Below are 16682 nucleotides of genomic sequence, written 5' to 3'. Positions count from 1 at the left end.
TGTGACCAAGCAGCCCCACCCCTCCCCAGGCACAGCCCTTTTCAGTTTACAAAGCCTCATCCTGCTCTTCGCCTCCTGGAAGCCCATTCAGGAACCCCATGCCCGACAGTGAAGGAATCATGAAGACCTCATGGCTCTAGGAGTGGGAGTGGGGACACCCTAGCAAGGGCTCCAAGAAGGCAGAGGAAAGCCAGAGGCAGGAGGACAGGACCCTGTCCCCAGCCTCCAAGCTCTGGCTAGTGCCTCCTTCCAGGTTTATTTCTTGCTCCAGTGCTGATGCTCTACCCTCATCTCCCCTATGGCCCTACTCACCCACCTCCCAGCCACCAGGCGAGGACCAGGCCCAGAGCAGACCGGTGCTCTTCCTCACACGGCCTCACTGTGTGACCCGGGCAGCCCTATCTGCAGAAGAGACAGGGCAAAGCTGCCACTGTGCCCTCCTGAATGTAGAAAAGCTGCTCTGCCCAGCTTGGGGGTTGGGCGGCCTCATTGTCAGGGCTGAGGACTGGGTAGACAGGGACTACGGCTGACTACATCCTCCCATTTCCTTCCTGGAGACTCAGGCCCTGAGGCTCATTGTGAGCCCTGGTCAGAACAAAGAGACAGCACCAGCCACTGTCGGAGAAACCCTGATGTCAGTACAGGGGCCTGGCCCCTCACCTGATCTGTCCAAACCTACCAGTGCCCTTTCAGCCCAGAAGGATGTGCTTTGGGTCAGGCAGGTATGAGTCAACCCAAGTCTCAGTCAACTGAGTCTGTGACTCAGTCAACAGGGCTCAAGCCTGGGGCAGTCTCCTATGCATGCAGGGGTCCCAGGTGTGACCCGGCTCTGCCCCTCATGGCTACAGGGGGATGGTGAGCCTCCTTGGGGATGGGTGCTGTGATGGAGACGAGCAGAGTACAGTTCGAAACCAGGAGTTAGGCACTCGGTTCAGCCCAGAGCACGGGAGAGGGCATCCTGGAAAGAGGACACCGCTGAGACCCACCAGGGGCAAGCTTGGTTGGCTACTGCAGCTCCTGGGAAGCAGATCTGGTTGTCCTGGGGAAGGGAGGTGCAGGCAGAGCCAGCGACCAGCAGACTAGAGTTCCTGAGACCAGGTGCCCCACACTATCCTTGGGAGCAAGACACTGACAACAGCAAGAGAGGGACAAAAATCATCTCTCGTGGATTCAGGAATCAGAGAGAGTCAGAATTTGCCTCCAGTCACACAGTAAAGCTGGCAAAGGCTGGCAGAGCCAGGAACACGAAGCTCAGCCCAGAAGACATTCGGAACCCACAAGGGAGCCCAGCCTCAGAAGCCTAGGGATCGGGCCAGTGTCCTACTGGCCTCCCTCACTCTCATCCCCCTTCTACCTTCAAGATTTCAGGCCCCTACAGGCAGAAACAAAAGCCACTTCCTACTGCGGAAGGATCCGGGGAAGGGCCAAGGAGTTCCTCCTCTGCACAGCTCTGAACAGGGCAGCCTCCCTCTCAGAACAGGCCTGCAGACCTGCAGCCTTCCTGCCTCATCCACCAAATAAGAAAGAGGCACAGGCCAGGGCCATCACTGGTCCAGGGCCCCAGACGAAGGTACTGTTTCAAGGCACTTCCTCTGACGGATCAACAACACAGCGGAGGGGCTGGCAGAGCCTGCTGGAAGGTGCGTTGAAGAGGAAGCAGGAGCAAGGAAGAGGGCAGCAGGCGGTTAGTCACAAGGGCGCTGGTATTCTAGGCCACCTGGCCCTTCACCTGGGTGCTGAGCCTGCCAGTCAGACACTCTGGGTGCCCTGCCCCTCAGACCTTAGCTGGGGTTTCCCCACAGTGCAGACGTGGCAGTGGCCAGGACAGGGCCACCTAAGAGGGAAGGCAGGTGCACCGTTTATCCTTAAGGCAGCCATTCTTATCTAAAGAGAGAGCCACAGAGCCACAAGATAGGGCCTGGCTTAGCCCCTACCCACCAGGTGACCCTGTAAAAGACCCTGGGCCTCAGTTTCCCCATCTTTCAATTCTGGATAGACTTAACAGGACAGACCAAAAGAAAAGGCCAATAGGAGAGTGAGCCCCAGCCTGGCGCCCCCTCCTCCTGCACCCAGCTCAGCTGCTCCAGGGAAGCCCCCAAGTCCCTCTCGGCTTGTGTTCCCAGCTGGGTCCCTATGCTCATCGCTCCTTCTGGGTTTGTGTTAGTGAGCAGTTGCCATGGATACCAGTCTCAGCTTCTTTGGCAGAAAAGGACTCCCCCAGGGCAAGGCTTTGCCTTTCCTCAACAGCCCCCACTCCACCCAACTCCAGGTGCCCAGGCTGCCCTCGGCTGGATCAAAAGGAAAGAAAATAGGTCTTGAGAAGAGAACAGGTACCCCACAGAAGTTGGGGAAGGATCTGAGTTCCCAAATAGTCACTCACCAACCGTAAACAAGGCCGGGGCCAGCTCCCTCTTGCGGGGCCTGGTTCCAGGAACAAAATGCTGCCACCTACACCCTCAGCTCTGCTTCCATTGCACAGAGGAAAGAACGGCAGCCTGGGGGGCAGAGGTGGCTCTGGCACCAGGAAGCAGAGCTGGTTAGAGGGGGCGTGAGACCCCCGTCTGAGGGACTACCTCCTTCTCCTGACCTGGCAGTGAGGAGTGGGCTGAGAATGCAGAGTGGGTGGCTGCTAGGCTGGTAGGGACCATGGGAGCAGCAGCCAGGTGCCCTAGAGGAGCTCAAACTGCCTTGGCTCAATTAAACTGAATTTCATCTACCCAAAGGGCTCTTGCCTGAGCCAGCAGAGCCTCTGCGTTCCGGGCCACAAGCAAGGGTCACGCCCCGACCTCCACCCGGGGTTCCTGGGGCTGCAGAGGATGCTGCACTGGCTGCTATGGCCCTGCTCCGCCCCGCGTGTGACCTTGGGTAAGTGTCTTTGTTCTCTGGACGGCTGTGTTCCCATCTGCACAAGGAGGTGCAAGGAAGGAATTAGAAGAGGTTTCTGGGCTACCTCAATTTCATCCAATTGAAGCAACGCTCAGTAAGCAGAGCAAGCACAGGAGCCTGGCCCTCCTCACCCGCTCTGAGGCCTGCTGCCCTCAGGGAGTTCTCATGGGGCGGAGGAGAGGCCGTAATTAGCAGGTTCACCGGGTGGCGCTGGGAATGCTTGTGCAGAGGCAGAAGCTACTAGAGTTCCCAGGATGGAGACCAGCCCTGTGGAGAAGGGAGGGGTTCGCAAAGGTGTCCTGAAAAGGACTGTCATAAACAGAACAAAAAAACAGAACGACAAAAAAAAAAATAATAATAAAACAGGAAGGGCATCGTGGCCAGGGGCCCAGCTTGAGCAGAGGCACGAAGGAGAAGGCAGCTGGCACTCGTGAAGCCCTCCGAGGAATCTGGCCCCGTCCCAGGTGCTCGAGATACAGTCTCATTTATCCCACGCAACCCGGGAGGCGGGCGGGAGGGGAATGATCACACCGAAGGCTCAGGTGATGTCTTCAAGGTCACACGGCTGGGAAGCGGAAGAGTCTTGCCTCGAACTTGGTCAGGAAAGACTCTAGACCTGCACTGTCCACTCTAGTGGCCCCTGGCCACCATGACATTGACATGTGCTGTGAATGGAAAATACACACACTGGTTTTCAAAGACTTAGTATGAAAAAGGAGGCAAAATATCCCATTAACAACACATATATATGTGTGTGTGTATGTATTTTTTTTTTTTTGAGACAGAGTCTCACTCTGTTGCCCAGGGTGGAGTGCAGTGGCGCGATCTTGGCTCACTGCAACCTCTACCTCCTGGGTTCAAGCGATTCTCCTGCCTCAGCTTCCCAAGTAGCTGAGACTACAGGTGTGCACCACCATGCCAGCTAATTTTTGTATTTAGTAGAGACGGGGTTTCACCAGGTTGACCAGGCTGGTCTCGAACTTCCGACCTCAGGTGATCCTCCCAAAGTGCTGGGTTTACAGGCATGAGCCACCGCACCTGGCCCTAACAACTTTTTTTTTTTTTTGAGACGGAGTCTCGCTGTGTCTCCCAGGCTGCAGTGCAGTGGCGCGATCTCGGCTCACCGCAAGCTCCGCCCCCTGGGTTCACGCCATTCTCCCGACTCAGCCTCCCAAGTAGCTGGGACTACAGGCGCCTGCTACCACGCCCGGCTAATTTTTTTGTATTTTTAGTAGAGACGGGGTTTCACCGTGTTAGCCAGGATAGTCTCGATCTCCTGACCTCGTGATCCACCCGCCTCGGCCTCCCAAAGTGCTGGGATTACAGGCTTGAGCCACCGCGCCCGGCCCCTAACAACTTTTATATTGATTACATGTTGAAATATGTTGGATATAATGAGTTAAATAAAATATATTATGAATTAATCACACCTATTTATTGTACTATTTTCATTCAGCTACCAGAAAATTTGACATGAATATGTGGCTTACATTATATTCCTTTTGGACAAAGCTGGTCTATACTATGAAAAAACAGATTTTAAGGACAGATTTAAAGGAGGAGAGTGGGACCTCCCTTCATTCTCTAGTGGGGAACTGACGCCAGGTAGGTGCAAACATTGAAGACTGAGCAATGGAGTGTCTACATCGCCGCCTCTGTCCCAGCCGGGCCAGCCAGCAACAGGTGCACTCAGGCCTGGGATGAGCACTCCCCTGACCCTAGCACATCAAGCCATAGTAGTTACCATAGAGATAATAAATATTCCTAAAAACTGAACTTGGGGAAGTGGAGATGGGGAAATCTACCAGAGAGAGAGGGGCAACCAGGCTTATCCGGAGAGGAAACGTGTGTCTGTTGTGTGCTGGGGGTGGGGTGGTGCGTGAGCTCCCATCCCAGGCCAGGAGAGGGAGGGAGGCACAGCCCAGGCGGGTGTTTGCACAGGGCTTTCCAGGCCTTCCTCCCTAACTGCCCGCCCCACGCCCCTCTTAGCCACCACTCCCCACTTCCTTTTACCAATTCACCACAAATTTCCTATCTCATTCCCCCGTTCTGACAATCTAACTCTGAGACCCGCTTAGAGGTGGGAGCAGATTAAGCGCCAGCCCTCCCTGATTCCACCCTCTGGCTCTGCCCCTGGCAGAGGCAGTTCCCCTAAGAACGTCAAAGGGGGTGGTCTGGGGCTGGAAAAAAACAAGTTGGAGAGCGCTACAGTGCCAGAAGTAGTACCATTCATTCTTCAGCTGCGAAAGGGTGGGAAGACCTCCTCCCAGGCAGAGCCTCACTGTTAGATCTAACACCAGCTTTACCAGTCGCTTTCCTGGCCATCTTGGACGGGGGCTGTACAGGGACCTTGGTCCCCCCCATCTATGTACGGAATTTTGAACTGACTACAAGTCCCAGCTATTCTCTGATTTCTCCCCCAAAGGGTGGCACTTACGCTCCCAGGTCCCTGGCAGCATGGTGTATGCACCACAACCGTTGGCGTTCTTGGGAGGTGCTCAATATTCCTGCTCGCTAGACCAAAGTAAGTATCTCTTTGGGACTGCTCGACCCAGAAACGGATGCCACTGGTACCCACTTCCAACTTCCTCCAGTGGAATGACAGAGAGCCAAGGGGGTTTGAAAGCAGGAATGGGGGGAGGGGGAAGCCTCTGCCCTCCTATCAGAATTCTTCCCTTCCATTTGACACAAAACTCCATTCAACAGAGGGGGAGACTGAGGCCCGGAGAAAGGCACCAGGTGGTGTGTGGTTTATGCCCGGGCTCTCTTCTCTCAACTGCCGCAAAGTTCTCTTTAGAGTCTGTCCAAAATAAATCCTTCCCTCTCTCTTCTCTCTCTCCTCTCTCTCTCTCTGTTGTGTGTGTGTGTTTGGTAGCTCCAGATTTTACTAAGCTATAGTTAGGCAGTTTCTGGGCCAGCATGCCGGGCACACAGTACTGCTCTCCTCCTGCAGGGAGCCCCTACCTATGCCAGTCTGGCCAAAGTCCTTCCCTCTCAAGGCGCCACCATTCCCAACCAGTAGTAGCTCAGTCTAGGGCAAATTCTTACCCCTAGAGCCACCCCTAAGAGCTGGGGAGGGGAGCCAGCAGAAGGAAATTCCAGAACCACGTGCGTCCCCCAAAGGCCCAATGATCAATCAACTCACAAACGAGCAAACAGACCTAAACACACGCTGAGACTGGCCCAAGGTCACACACCAAGCACATTAGGAGCAAATCCGGGGCTAGAACCCAGTTGTTCTATCGATCCCAATCCCGTCCCCAAGGCTGATTCCCAGAGATGCTCCCTGAGGTTGAGGCTCCACGTCTCTAGCTTCAGAGGCCTGCGCCCTACCCTACACCCCAAGCACCACAGGGCGGGGGGAGGCGTCTTCAGGCCTCTGTACAGGGCCAGCTGCAAACCGCAGCCTGGGTCCCCAGGCGCCGCGGACCCGCCCCGCCCCTCCCTCCGCTCCCCGCAGCCCGGAGCCTTTGTCAGCCACGCGCTCACACACACAACCGCGCCGCCACGCGCACACACACCCGGTCTCCCTAGCCCACACCCGCAAGGGGCGCGCGCACTCGCCGCACGCACGCAGGGGGGTGGAGGCGGCGGAGAAAGGAAGGAACTGACGGGCCATGGACGGACAGACCGCCTGGGCTGGGGGAAGGGAAGGAGGCCCGGGAACCTGCAGCTGGGGTCGGAGGGGGCGCACAGACAAGGAGGCAGAGAGACGCAGAGGAGACTCTTGGAGAAGAGGACAACGGATGAGCCGTCAAGGGCTGGCGAGGACGCGCGGGCTGCTCCAGGGGTGGGGACGCACCTAACCCTTGGCCCCGGGTGTGTATGAGCGGGGAGCTGGATTGTACCCGTGGAGCACGGAGGCATCCCTTGCCCAGTTGTGCCTGAGCAGAGGGTCCGTAGGGACCTCACGTAGGTCCTGGAGATAGTAGGCCTGGGACCAAAAGCTCTCTGGGGTACCTCCCTCGAGGCGGGTGGTGGGATGGGGTGGGGTCCTGGTCCTCGGGCTGGGTGGGGCCCCCGCTCACCTGCCACGGTGTACCTGTCCAGGTAGTTGAGCACGTTGCCCAAGCTGAGGATAGCGGCGGCTGCCCCCCGCCCGCGGCCCAAGCTGGCCGGTTTGGGCTGCTGCGCGCCGGGGCCCTTTGCAGTAGCTGCGCAGCCGGGGGTGCCAGGGGTGCCGGGGGGTCCGGTCGGGGCCCGCCTTACGCTGCCCGACAGCGTCTGCACCTCATCGTCCGCGGCCGAGACTCCAGCGCCGCCCGCGCCCCGCGCCCCGCAGCAACCGCTACCGCCAGCCCCTCGCTGCGCCCCCCGGCGCCGGCGCCGCCGCTCCGCGTCCGCCTCCTCCTCCTCCGCGCCGCCCGCCGCCGCCGAGGCGCATTCCAGGCACATCATGCCGGCCGGGATCGGGGCGGCGGGAGGCGCGGGGGGCGCGGGGCCCAGCTTGGGCCCGCTCAGCGCGTGTGTGCGCCGCGGAGCCGCCGCTGCACCATCCCGGTCGGGCCCCGTCGGCTCCTGCGCTCCGACCCCGGCTGCGGCGCCGCCACCGCTCAGCTCGATGCGCCGCCGTCGCCGCCGCGGCTCTGACAGCTGCGGCCCGGCCCCGCCCACCGGGCCCGCGCCCAATCAGCTCCGGGCTCGGGCCACAGCCCCGCCCCGCACGTGCTGCCCCGGGGATGGGCGCCCGGGGGCGAGGGGCCCGAGCGGCAGAGCCCCTCCCGTTAACTGGGGCGCAGTCACGCCGGGGCCGCCCGGCCGTGAACGCCCGCGGGGAGCGGAAGAAGGTTTACTCCGGCTACGGAGCTGGGAGCAGGGTGCTAGTGACGGGGCTCCCAGCACCTACTCAGTACCCTTCACCCAACCCCTGCCTCGGGCATGGACTGCCGGGGGAGGCTCTGGGAGCCGGGCCGAGGGCTTGAGCCTAGCGTATTTGGGCGAACTGGAGGGAGGAGTCTCAGATAACTAAAGTCAGGGGCGCCGGTTGGAGAGCCGGTGGCTCCTCCGATGCTCACATGCCCCGATTTAAACAGTTCAGGGAGGGCCCAGAACCTAGACCTCCACCAGTCATGGTGGGCTGTGTCGCCCATCTCCCCAGGGCAAACCAGATCCAGCCCCCAATCTACTCCCGACCCATTCCTGTGTAGGCACCAGGACCCTACCCTTGCCCCACAGAGTGGCCGGCAGCCCCTGGCAGGGAGAACCAGGGCTCTGATTGGCGCCCAACAGAAACAGGATATTCAGAAGGGCCCTTCTCTCCTGAGTGACCACATCTCCAAGCTTCAGACTTCCAGGTACATGCTAGCAAGGGTACAAAGCCCGCAGTGGCAGACAGGAGGCAGGTCCCAGCTCAGCTGTGCCCTGGTGTGTGGCATGACCCTGAACATGACACCCATTCTCTGGGTCTCCGTTTCTGTATCTGGGGGCAGATGGCAGGATGGGATTCAGTCTGGAATCCATGGGTGGTCACTTCCCCTTGGTGGGACGGTGCAGGGGTCTGCCTCCTACAGAGAGTGGCTGGGGAGCTTCTGCGTTCCTGACATCTCATCACGGTTTCTCCCCTCCTCAGGTGCTGTGTCTCTGTGATGATCTCCCCTTTCCCTCCCCCATTCACCTGTCTGGGGCTTTAACTGAAATTAAAATCCTGTACAAAGTGCAGAGGACAGAATGTTAGAACTGGACAGACCCTCGGAAACCAGTTAATTATTCCCTGTGTTTCACAGACAAGTCCCAGGGCACGGATGTGACCCATTATGAACAGGCAGTGAGTCTGTGGCAGGGCTGGAGCTGCCCTGGGCTCTGGCATTATCCCCGAGGGCTGGAGCTCAGTCCTCACCACAGGCTTTTCTGGACCCCACGTCCGCAGGCAGGTGCATCTGATGAAGCTGTCGGCCACAGTGAGTCATGGCATAGCCAACGGGTGACGCAGCACGAGGCACCCCCCGCCCCCCTCCACTGTCTCTTGTGAGCAGAGTTAATCCCCAAGCTGGTGTTTCTTGGCGCCTTCGAGGTGTATTTTAAATTCTGCAAAGTGACTAAAAATATGCTTCAGCGTGCTGGGTATGAATGACTGTGACGGGAGGGTTAGGAAAACAGATTTCATTCTGAAAGTTGCCTGCTGCCTCTTTCCAGCTTGCTGAGCTCAGGCCTGCAAAGGCGGATGGGGGGAGTTCCCCATGGTGGCCTGGCATGACGGGTGATTAACAAGCAAGGACAGAGCTAGGAGCTCCATGGGGCTAGAACCCAGTCCCAGCAATGATCCTCATAAGTGTGTGATGGTGCTAGCAGGTGGACAGAGTCCAGCTGTGGGAGGCTGCCCAGCTGTGGAACTGTGTCTAGTGGTGAAGGAGGCACAACCACGGCTCTAGACCCAACCCCAGGGTCCCCTTCCCATGCCTCAAAACTCATCGTTTTGGCCACAGTCCTGTCCAGGGGCACACTTTCGGCCTTGACAGAAAGGGGAGCATTCTCTTTCGACTGCCTTCCCTTTTCACCACTGGGATGGTCCCAGAACAGGGGAAGAGGGTGGCACGAGCCTTTCAAACCTGGGGGACCTCTGGGCTGCCACCAAGCCAGCCAGCCATTCCCACTGTGTTTCGCTGGGGATCCAACTCAAAGGCAGTCTCTAGAATAGGTCCTTGTGTGGGATAAGGGGCCACCAAGGGCAGAGGGACAGGGAGGACAAGAAGCCCTTTCTGGTCGTGCAGCCCGGGACAAATCCCTGCAGCCTTCTGAGACGCTCTGGCACTATCCTGGGCCATCAGACAGGACTGGTAGGGTTCTTTCCTCCGTCTCGCCAGTGAAGAAACTGAGGCCCAGGGAAAAGAAGTCATTTGCCCAAGGTTGAACACCTGGTAAATGACAGCGCCTGGACTAAACCCAGCTGTGTCTGCCGTCTAATCCAGCACTTCCTCCACTGCCCCGCACGCTGCCTTCCGCCTGGGCGGGATTCTGCTTCCTCGTCAGTATAACAGGAGGCTGAACTCCGTGGCTAAAGGACCTTCTGATATTCATTCATTAGGTCTAGATCACAGCTTCAAAAACAAATGGGGGCCGGGTGCGGTGGCTCATGCCTATAATCCAGCACTTTGGGAGGCCGAGGTGGGTGGATCACCTGAGGTCAGGAGTCCGAAACCAGCCTGACCAACATGGTGAAACCCTGTCTCTACTAAAAATACAAAAATTAGCCGGGCATGGTGGTGCGTGCCTGTAATCCCAGCTACTTAGGAAGCTGAGGCAGGAGAATTGCTTGAACTTGGGAGGCGGAGGTTGCAGTGAGCCGAGATCATGCCGCTGCATTCCAGCCTGGGTGACAGAGTGAGACTCTGTCTCAAAAAGAAAAAAAAAAAAAAAGTGGGGTGGGGGGCGGGGGAAGGAAAGAAAAAGAAAACACACACACACACAAAAAGAAAAAAATGGGGCACAGGACATTAATGGCCATTATTCAAAGAGCATGTATATTTGGGAAGTAGTGGGATAAACACAGAAAAGTAGGTTTCCTTACTCAGAGACTTTTCAGAGCCTTTACTATGAGAATGGACACTCTGAATCTCCCAGAGGGAGATGTAGGATGCCACGTTCCCAGGTGTATGTGACCACAGAATGTCTTGCAAGACGAGAGCTCTGCAGGACACTCGGAGAAATACTGGCCTAGAATGCACTTGCTCCTCCCTGGCTGGTAATTGGGAGCTCAGCCCATCTGCCCTCTGCCCATCCTCCCACATGGGAGTGTCTCCAGGGCCCAGGCCTCTGTTGCTTCCCTTCCCCCTTGGCAGCTTCTGCCTTGGCAGCCTCTCACCTAGGCCTGAACTTTACTTTTTTTGAAAAAATTTTTAAGAGGCAGGGTCTGGGCCGGGCGCGGTGGCTCACGCCTGTAATCCCAGCACTTTGGGAGGCCAAGATGGGTGGATCACAAGGTCAGGAGATCGAGACCATCCTGGCTAACACGGTGAAACCCTGTCTCTACTGAAAAATACAAAAAAACTAGCCAGCTGACGTGGCGGGTGCCTGTAGTCCCAGCTACTCGGGAGGCTGAGGCGCGAGAATGGTGTAAACCTGGGAGGCGGAGCTTGCAGTGAGCCGAGATCCGGCCACTGCACTCCAGCCTGGGTGACAGAGCGAGACTCCGTCTCAAAAAAAAAAAAAAAAAGAGGCAGGGTCTGTGTCTCACCCAGGCTGGAATGCAGTGTGCAACCATAGCTCATGGTAACTTTGAACTCTTGGGCTCAAGAAGGGGCTTCCTGATGCTGGGCGCAGTGGCTCGTGCCTGTAATCCCAGCACTTTGGGAGGCCAAGGTGGGCAGATCACTTGAGGTCAGGAATTCAAGATCAGCCTGGCCAACATGGAGAAACCCCATCTTTAATAAAAATACAAAATTAGCTGGGTGTGGTGGTGTGCGCCTGTAATCCCAGCTACTTGGGAGGAGAATGGCTTGAACCCAGGAGGCAGAGGTTGTAGTGAGCCAAGATCACACCACTGCACTCCAGCCTGAGTGACAGAGTGAGACTCTGTCTCAAAACAACAACAACAAAAAGAAACACACAGAGAGCCAAGACAGAGAGGAGCAAAGACAGAGAAACAGAGACTTTCATATTCCAGCCTGGGCGACAGAGCAAGACTCTGTCTCAGGGAGAAAAAATAATAATTAAAAAAAAAAATATATATATATATATAGAAGAGTCTTCCTTTCCTGAGGGTCCACACCTCAGCCTCCTGAAAGGCTGGGACTATAAGCGTGCACCACCACACCCAGCATTTTTTTTTTTTAGGGAAAGGGTCTCACTATGTTGACCAGGCTGGTCTCAAACTCGGGCTCAAGTGATCCTCCCACCTCAGCCTACCAAAATGCTGGGATTAGAGGCATGAGCCACCGTGAGCAGCCATGGCCTCAACTTTCAGTGATCATCCATGTGACTATGACACCCCAACCTCCGTCTCTAGACAGGGCCTCATCTCCAAACACGAGATCCATATATGGTCTCCTACACACACCTCCCACCAGACATCCCACACGTACCTTAGACTCAGCACATTTGGAAATGAACTTGTCATCCTTCCCCCAACCTGCTCCCACTCTGGTATCACTTATCATTTGTCAAAAAGCACCATCATCCATGCTGTCGCCAAGCAGGAAGCCTGGGGGCCACGTGGGTCTCCTTCTCCTCAACACCCACATCTAAGGGCTTTCAATTTCCTCTCTTGAACATCTCCCCATGTCCACATTGCCTACTGGCTTAGCTCAGGCATCTCTGTGTCTCACCTGGACCCTTGTAAAGTTCAACATCACCTGTTCCCACATCCCCCTCCAGTTTTTTGTTTGTTTTGTTTTGTTTGTTTGTTTTTTGAGACAGAGTCTTGCTCTGTCCCCCAGGCTGGAGTGTAATGGCACAGTCTTGGCTTACTGCAACCTCCACCTCCTGGGTTCAAGCAATTTTCCTGTCTCAGCCTCCTGAGTAGCTGGGATTACAGGTGCGTACCACCATGCCTGGCTAATTTTTTTCTTTTTTTTTGGTAGAGACGGGGCTTCATCATGTTGGCCAAGTTGGTCTTGAACTCCTGGCCTCAAGTGATCCATGCACCTTGGCCTCCCAAAGTGTTGGGATTACAGGCTTGAGCCACTGCACCCGGCCGGCCTTCCAGTCGTTTCTCCATATTGCTTGCCAGTCACTTTCTGAATCCCACAAAGGACCTCATCACTACCTTGAGTGAAACCTTTCTAAGGCTCTTCACTGGCTATAGGGTTAAAAATGTCTGCGTTCCTGGCCAGACGCGGTGGCTCACGCCTGTAATCCCAGCACTTTGGGAGGTCCAGGTGGGCGGATCACGAGGTCAGGAGTTTCACCTCGCTAACACGGTGAAACCCCGTCTCTACTAAAAATACAAAAACAAAATTAGCCAGGCGTGGTGGCGGGCCCCTGTAGTCCCACCTACTCAGGAGGCTGAGGCGGGAGAATGGCGTTAACCCAGGAGGCGGAGCTTGTAGTGAGCCGAGATCGCGCCACTGCACTCCAGCCTGGGTGACAGAGTGAGACTCTGTCCATCTCAAAAAAAGAAAAAGAAAAAAGTAATGTCTACGTTTCTTAATGATCTCTAAGAGCCTTCACAACGTTTCACAACCCATGACCATCTCCAGCCTCAGATCCTACGACCCATCTCTCAGAATTACACTGAACATGGAGCTTCCTGAACTCATACTTCCGGGAACCTGGGGGAGGGGCAAGCATTGGGGCACTTTTCTATAGCCCCTGTCCTCCCGTCAACAAAAAAGCCCTTGTCCCACTAGCACAATGATGATTCAGGACCACGGAGAGCATCCACGTGCCACCCCTGACCCCCCGACCCTGACTGAGGCAGGCTCTGCCTGTGCCGCCTATTCACTCTCTCTCCCCACTTGTCCTTCAGGAACCCAGCACAGAAACAGCTTCCTCCAGGAAGCCTTCCCTGGCCCACCTGAACAATCATTTTCTCCTCTGGGCTATTGAGCAACCTGTATATCCTTCCATCACACCAACGCTGTGCTGATTTTTGTCTGAGAAAGAATCTGTTCCCCGTCCTTCACCAACAGACCGTAAGCCTCGAGGGCCCATACCCTTTCTGATTCATCTCCACGAGCCAGTACAGAGGAGGTGCTCAAAGAATGTTTGTTGATTGAGTAAATGATGTTTAGCAGGTGCCCAGGAAATGTACATTGATTTGCATCATGTGTCTGTTGCTCTGAATGACGCAGAAACGAGATTCCTCTCCTGGTCCCTCTGGAAAAGGCATTTTCTTCCTGATTGACTCCACCCTCCATTAGCTTCCACCTGCTATTTGCCTCCACCCTTTGATTAGCCTTCCCGGCAGGTCACCACCCACGGTGGGGAGAAGGCACCTCCTCTCTGCTCTTGCTGTTGCCAAGCTGGGGACTGGTTGGGGCCCCTGTTCCCTCCCCCAGCCAGAGCCTGCCTTTGCTCAGAACACTTCGTCTCTCTCTCTCCTGCTCAGAACAGATGGTTCTGAGTCCCCACTAACACAGAAGTTCCTGTTCTGCCATTTGAACATTTTTAACACTTTCTACATTATAGAAGCTTCAGTCTCCTTTCATCATGGATTCAGACTATCAGAAATAAAGACTTCAGGCCGGGCGCGGTGGCTCAAGCCTGTAATCCCAGCACTTTGGGAGGCCGAGGCAGGCGGATCACAAGGTCAGGAGATCGAGACCACAGTGAAACCCCGTCTCTACTAAAAATACAAAAAAAAAATTAGCCGGGCGCGGTGGCGGGCGCCTGTAGTCCCAGCTACTCAGGAGGCTGAGGCAGGAGAATGGCGTGAACCCAGGAGGCGGAGCTTGCAGTGAGCCGAGATCGCGCCACTGCACTCCAGCCTGGGCAACAGTGTGAGACTCCGTCTCAAAAAAAAAAAAAATAAATAAAGACTTCACTGAAGGGCATTGAGTCCAGCCTCTTCGCCATCCCATGGAGACGCTGTGTCTCAGAGATGCCACTGGCCTGCCCAAGATATTGTAGTGGATGCTACCTTTGTTTTCGTTTTCGGTCGTCTTGTTTTCTTTCTTCTTTTTTTTTTTTTTCTTTTTAAGACAGAGTTTCACTCTTGTTGCCCAGGCGGGAGCGCAATGGCACGATCTTGGCTCACTACAACGTCTGCCTCCCGGGTTCAAGCGATTCTCCTGCTTCAGCCTCCCAAGTAGCTGGGATTATAGGCACACACCACCAAGCCCGGCTAATTTTTGTATTTTTAGTAGAGACGGGGTTTCTCCATGTTGGCTAGGCTGGTCTTGAACTCCTGACCTCAGGTGATCTGCCCGCCTCGGCCTCCCAAAGTGCTGGGATTACAGGCGTGAGCCACCGTGCCCAGCCAGTCATCCTGTTTTAATTCCTGTTTCATTTTGTTTTGGTGCTGAGACTTCCTTCCTCTTCCTAACAGCACCCTGGTCTGCTGATCTTAATGGGGTTATAAATCAAGGCATGGGCATAGAATCCAAGCTAACCCAACTGGAATCTCTTGCCCAAGGCTTTAAATCTTGAGGAGGGTGGCAAAAGAATAGGGATAAAATATCTGGAGTTCTGGCACAGACCCCAAAATAATATGGCCCAGGAACCCTGGCTCCTGAATCTCCAACCTTCTCATCAAGCCTTTGAGTTCCTGATGTGCTTTCAATGCATCCTTTGCCTGGTAAAGGTCGTCAGTCTGTTTCTGTTGCATACAACCCCACAACCCAAACTGATATGGTCCACAGGAGTACACGCAGTCACACACCTCTCTGCGTTGAGATAAATCATGACTCCCGGAAACTCCGGCTGCCTGCTGCCAGCTTTGTCTGTAGAGGCTGCATTAGATTAAACAACTTCCCAAGCCCACCAAGGCACAAAGGAAAGTCAAACACTTCAGGGAATGAAACAGACAGACCGATATTTGGGGTGGCAGAGGAACAAGCCAGGGTTAGGGTATGGGAATCCAGACACACAGGTTCAACCCCCTCAACCTTCAGAACGACGTGGAAAAAGAGCTTTTAGGCCAGGCATGGTGGCTCACACCTGTAATTCTAGTACTTTGGGAGGCTGAGGCAGGTGGATTGCCTGAGCTCAAGAGTTCGAGACCATCCTGGTCAACGTGGCAAAACCCTGTCTCTACTAAAAATATGAAAAATTAAGGCTGGGCACAGTGGCTCATGCTTGTAATCCCAGCAGTTTGGGAGGCCAAGGCAGGTGGATTACCTGAGGTTGGGAGTTCGAGACTAGCCTGACCAATGGAGAAACCACATCTCAATTAAAAATACAAAATTAGCTGGGCCTGGTGGATGCCTGTAATCCCAGCTACTTGGAAGGCCGAGGAAGGATAATCGCTTGAACCTGGGAGGCGGAGGTGGCAGTGAGCTGAGATTGCACCATTGCACTCCAGCCTGGGCAACAAGAGTGAAATTCTGTCTCAAAAAAAAAAAAAGCTGGGTGTGGTGGAGTGGTCCTGTAATCCCAGCTACTCGGGAGGCTGAGGCAGGAGAATCTCTTGAACCTGTGAGGCCAAGGTTTCAGTGAGCTGAGATCACACCATTGTACTCCAGCCTGGGCAACAAGAGCAAAACTCCATCTCAAAAAAAAAAAAAAAAAAAAGCTTTACTAATACCTATTGGTATTGGTTCCGGTAGCTAGCATACCCCCACGTGGCCACACACAAACATGGTGATGCTCACACAGGCATAGGCACACGCACACAGACACACCTCCATGCGTGGATACTACCTGGCAGCTGGAATGCAGGGTATGTCTGGAAAGAGCAATTAACACATAAAGAGAGCCAGGTCAGGCTTAAGGACTCATCCTGCTGAGCAGCATTTTTCCTCCTGTTGACATTCCCAACAAACAAGTCCAGAGTATTAGTGGCTGAGATTACCCAACAAGGGCCCTTTTAGGCAAGGAAGATGTGTTCGTTTACCAGACTCCACTCTAGCCTGAGTGACTGGGTTCCCCCAGGCTGTTATTGTAACCTCGACCCACCAGGACTGGCCCCAAAGAGGCAGGAGGTGGGAGTCTGGGTTGGCTGCAGAGGAGATACTGGTCTCCGTCACTCGCTGCGTCCACCAGCCGCAGAGCTCCCACTCTGCCCCAAGCCACTTTAGACAATAGCTTCCTATGAACTCCCAGCTGGGCATCTCGTGTGGCTCAGCCTTGGAGAGCACCGCCTTGCCCTGCCCAGCAACCCAAATATCAGAATGCACTTGAGTCATAAGAAACTACCTTGGATTATAGGATTAAAGCCCCAGCTCCTCGACCTGCATCTGAAACCCCTCTGATCCCAGACA

General features: G+C 55.3%; 1 protein-coding gene and 1 long non-coding RNA gene across 9 annotated transcripts in view; one reads left to right on the top strand and one right to left on the bottom strand.

Moving 5' to 3' along the window:
- The window catches only part of SPNS2 (SPNS lysolipid transporter 2, sphingosine-1-phosphate), a 42178-nt gene extending 34727 nt beyond the window's left edge, over positions 1 to 7451 (bottom strand). For all 8 annotated transcript variants that reach the window (XR_006693165.3, XR_012425148.1, XR_010582226.2 and 5 more), the window contains exon 1: positions 6915 to 7451. Coding sequence is in view for 3 of the 8 variants with exons in the window: in XM_045375594.3 (XP_045231529.2) it covers positions 6915 to 7284 (370 nt within the window). In the remaining 5 variants the exon portion in view is untranslated. The remainder of the gene's footprint in view (positions 1 to 6914) is intronic.
- On the top strand, positions 6443 to 8928 carry LOC123569451 (uncharacterized). The gene is made up of 4 exons (XR_006693167.3): positions 6443 to 6705; positions 8034 to 8180; positions 8456 to 8650; positions 8753 to 8928. It is a non-coding gene; the product is annotated as an uncharacterized lncRNA (long non-coding RNA).
- The last annotated feature ends 7754 nt before the right edge of the window (positions 8929 to 16682 follow it).

The sequence above is a fragment of the Macaca fascicularis genome, chromosome 16 (assembly GCF_037993035.2).
Source record: "Macaca fascicularis isolate 582-1 chromosome 16, T2T-MFA8v1.1".
NCBI lineage: Eukaryota > Metazoa > Chordata > Mammalia > Primates > Cercopithecidae > Macaca > Macaca fascicularis.
The sequence above is the reverse complement of the archived record's forward strand: the minus strand, read 5'-3'. Positions and strand labels throughout refer to the sequence as shown.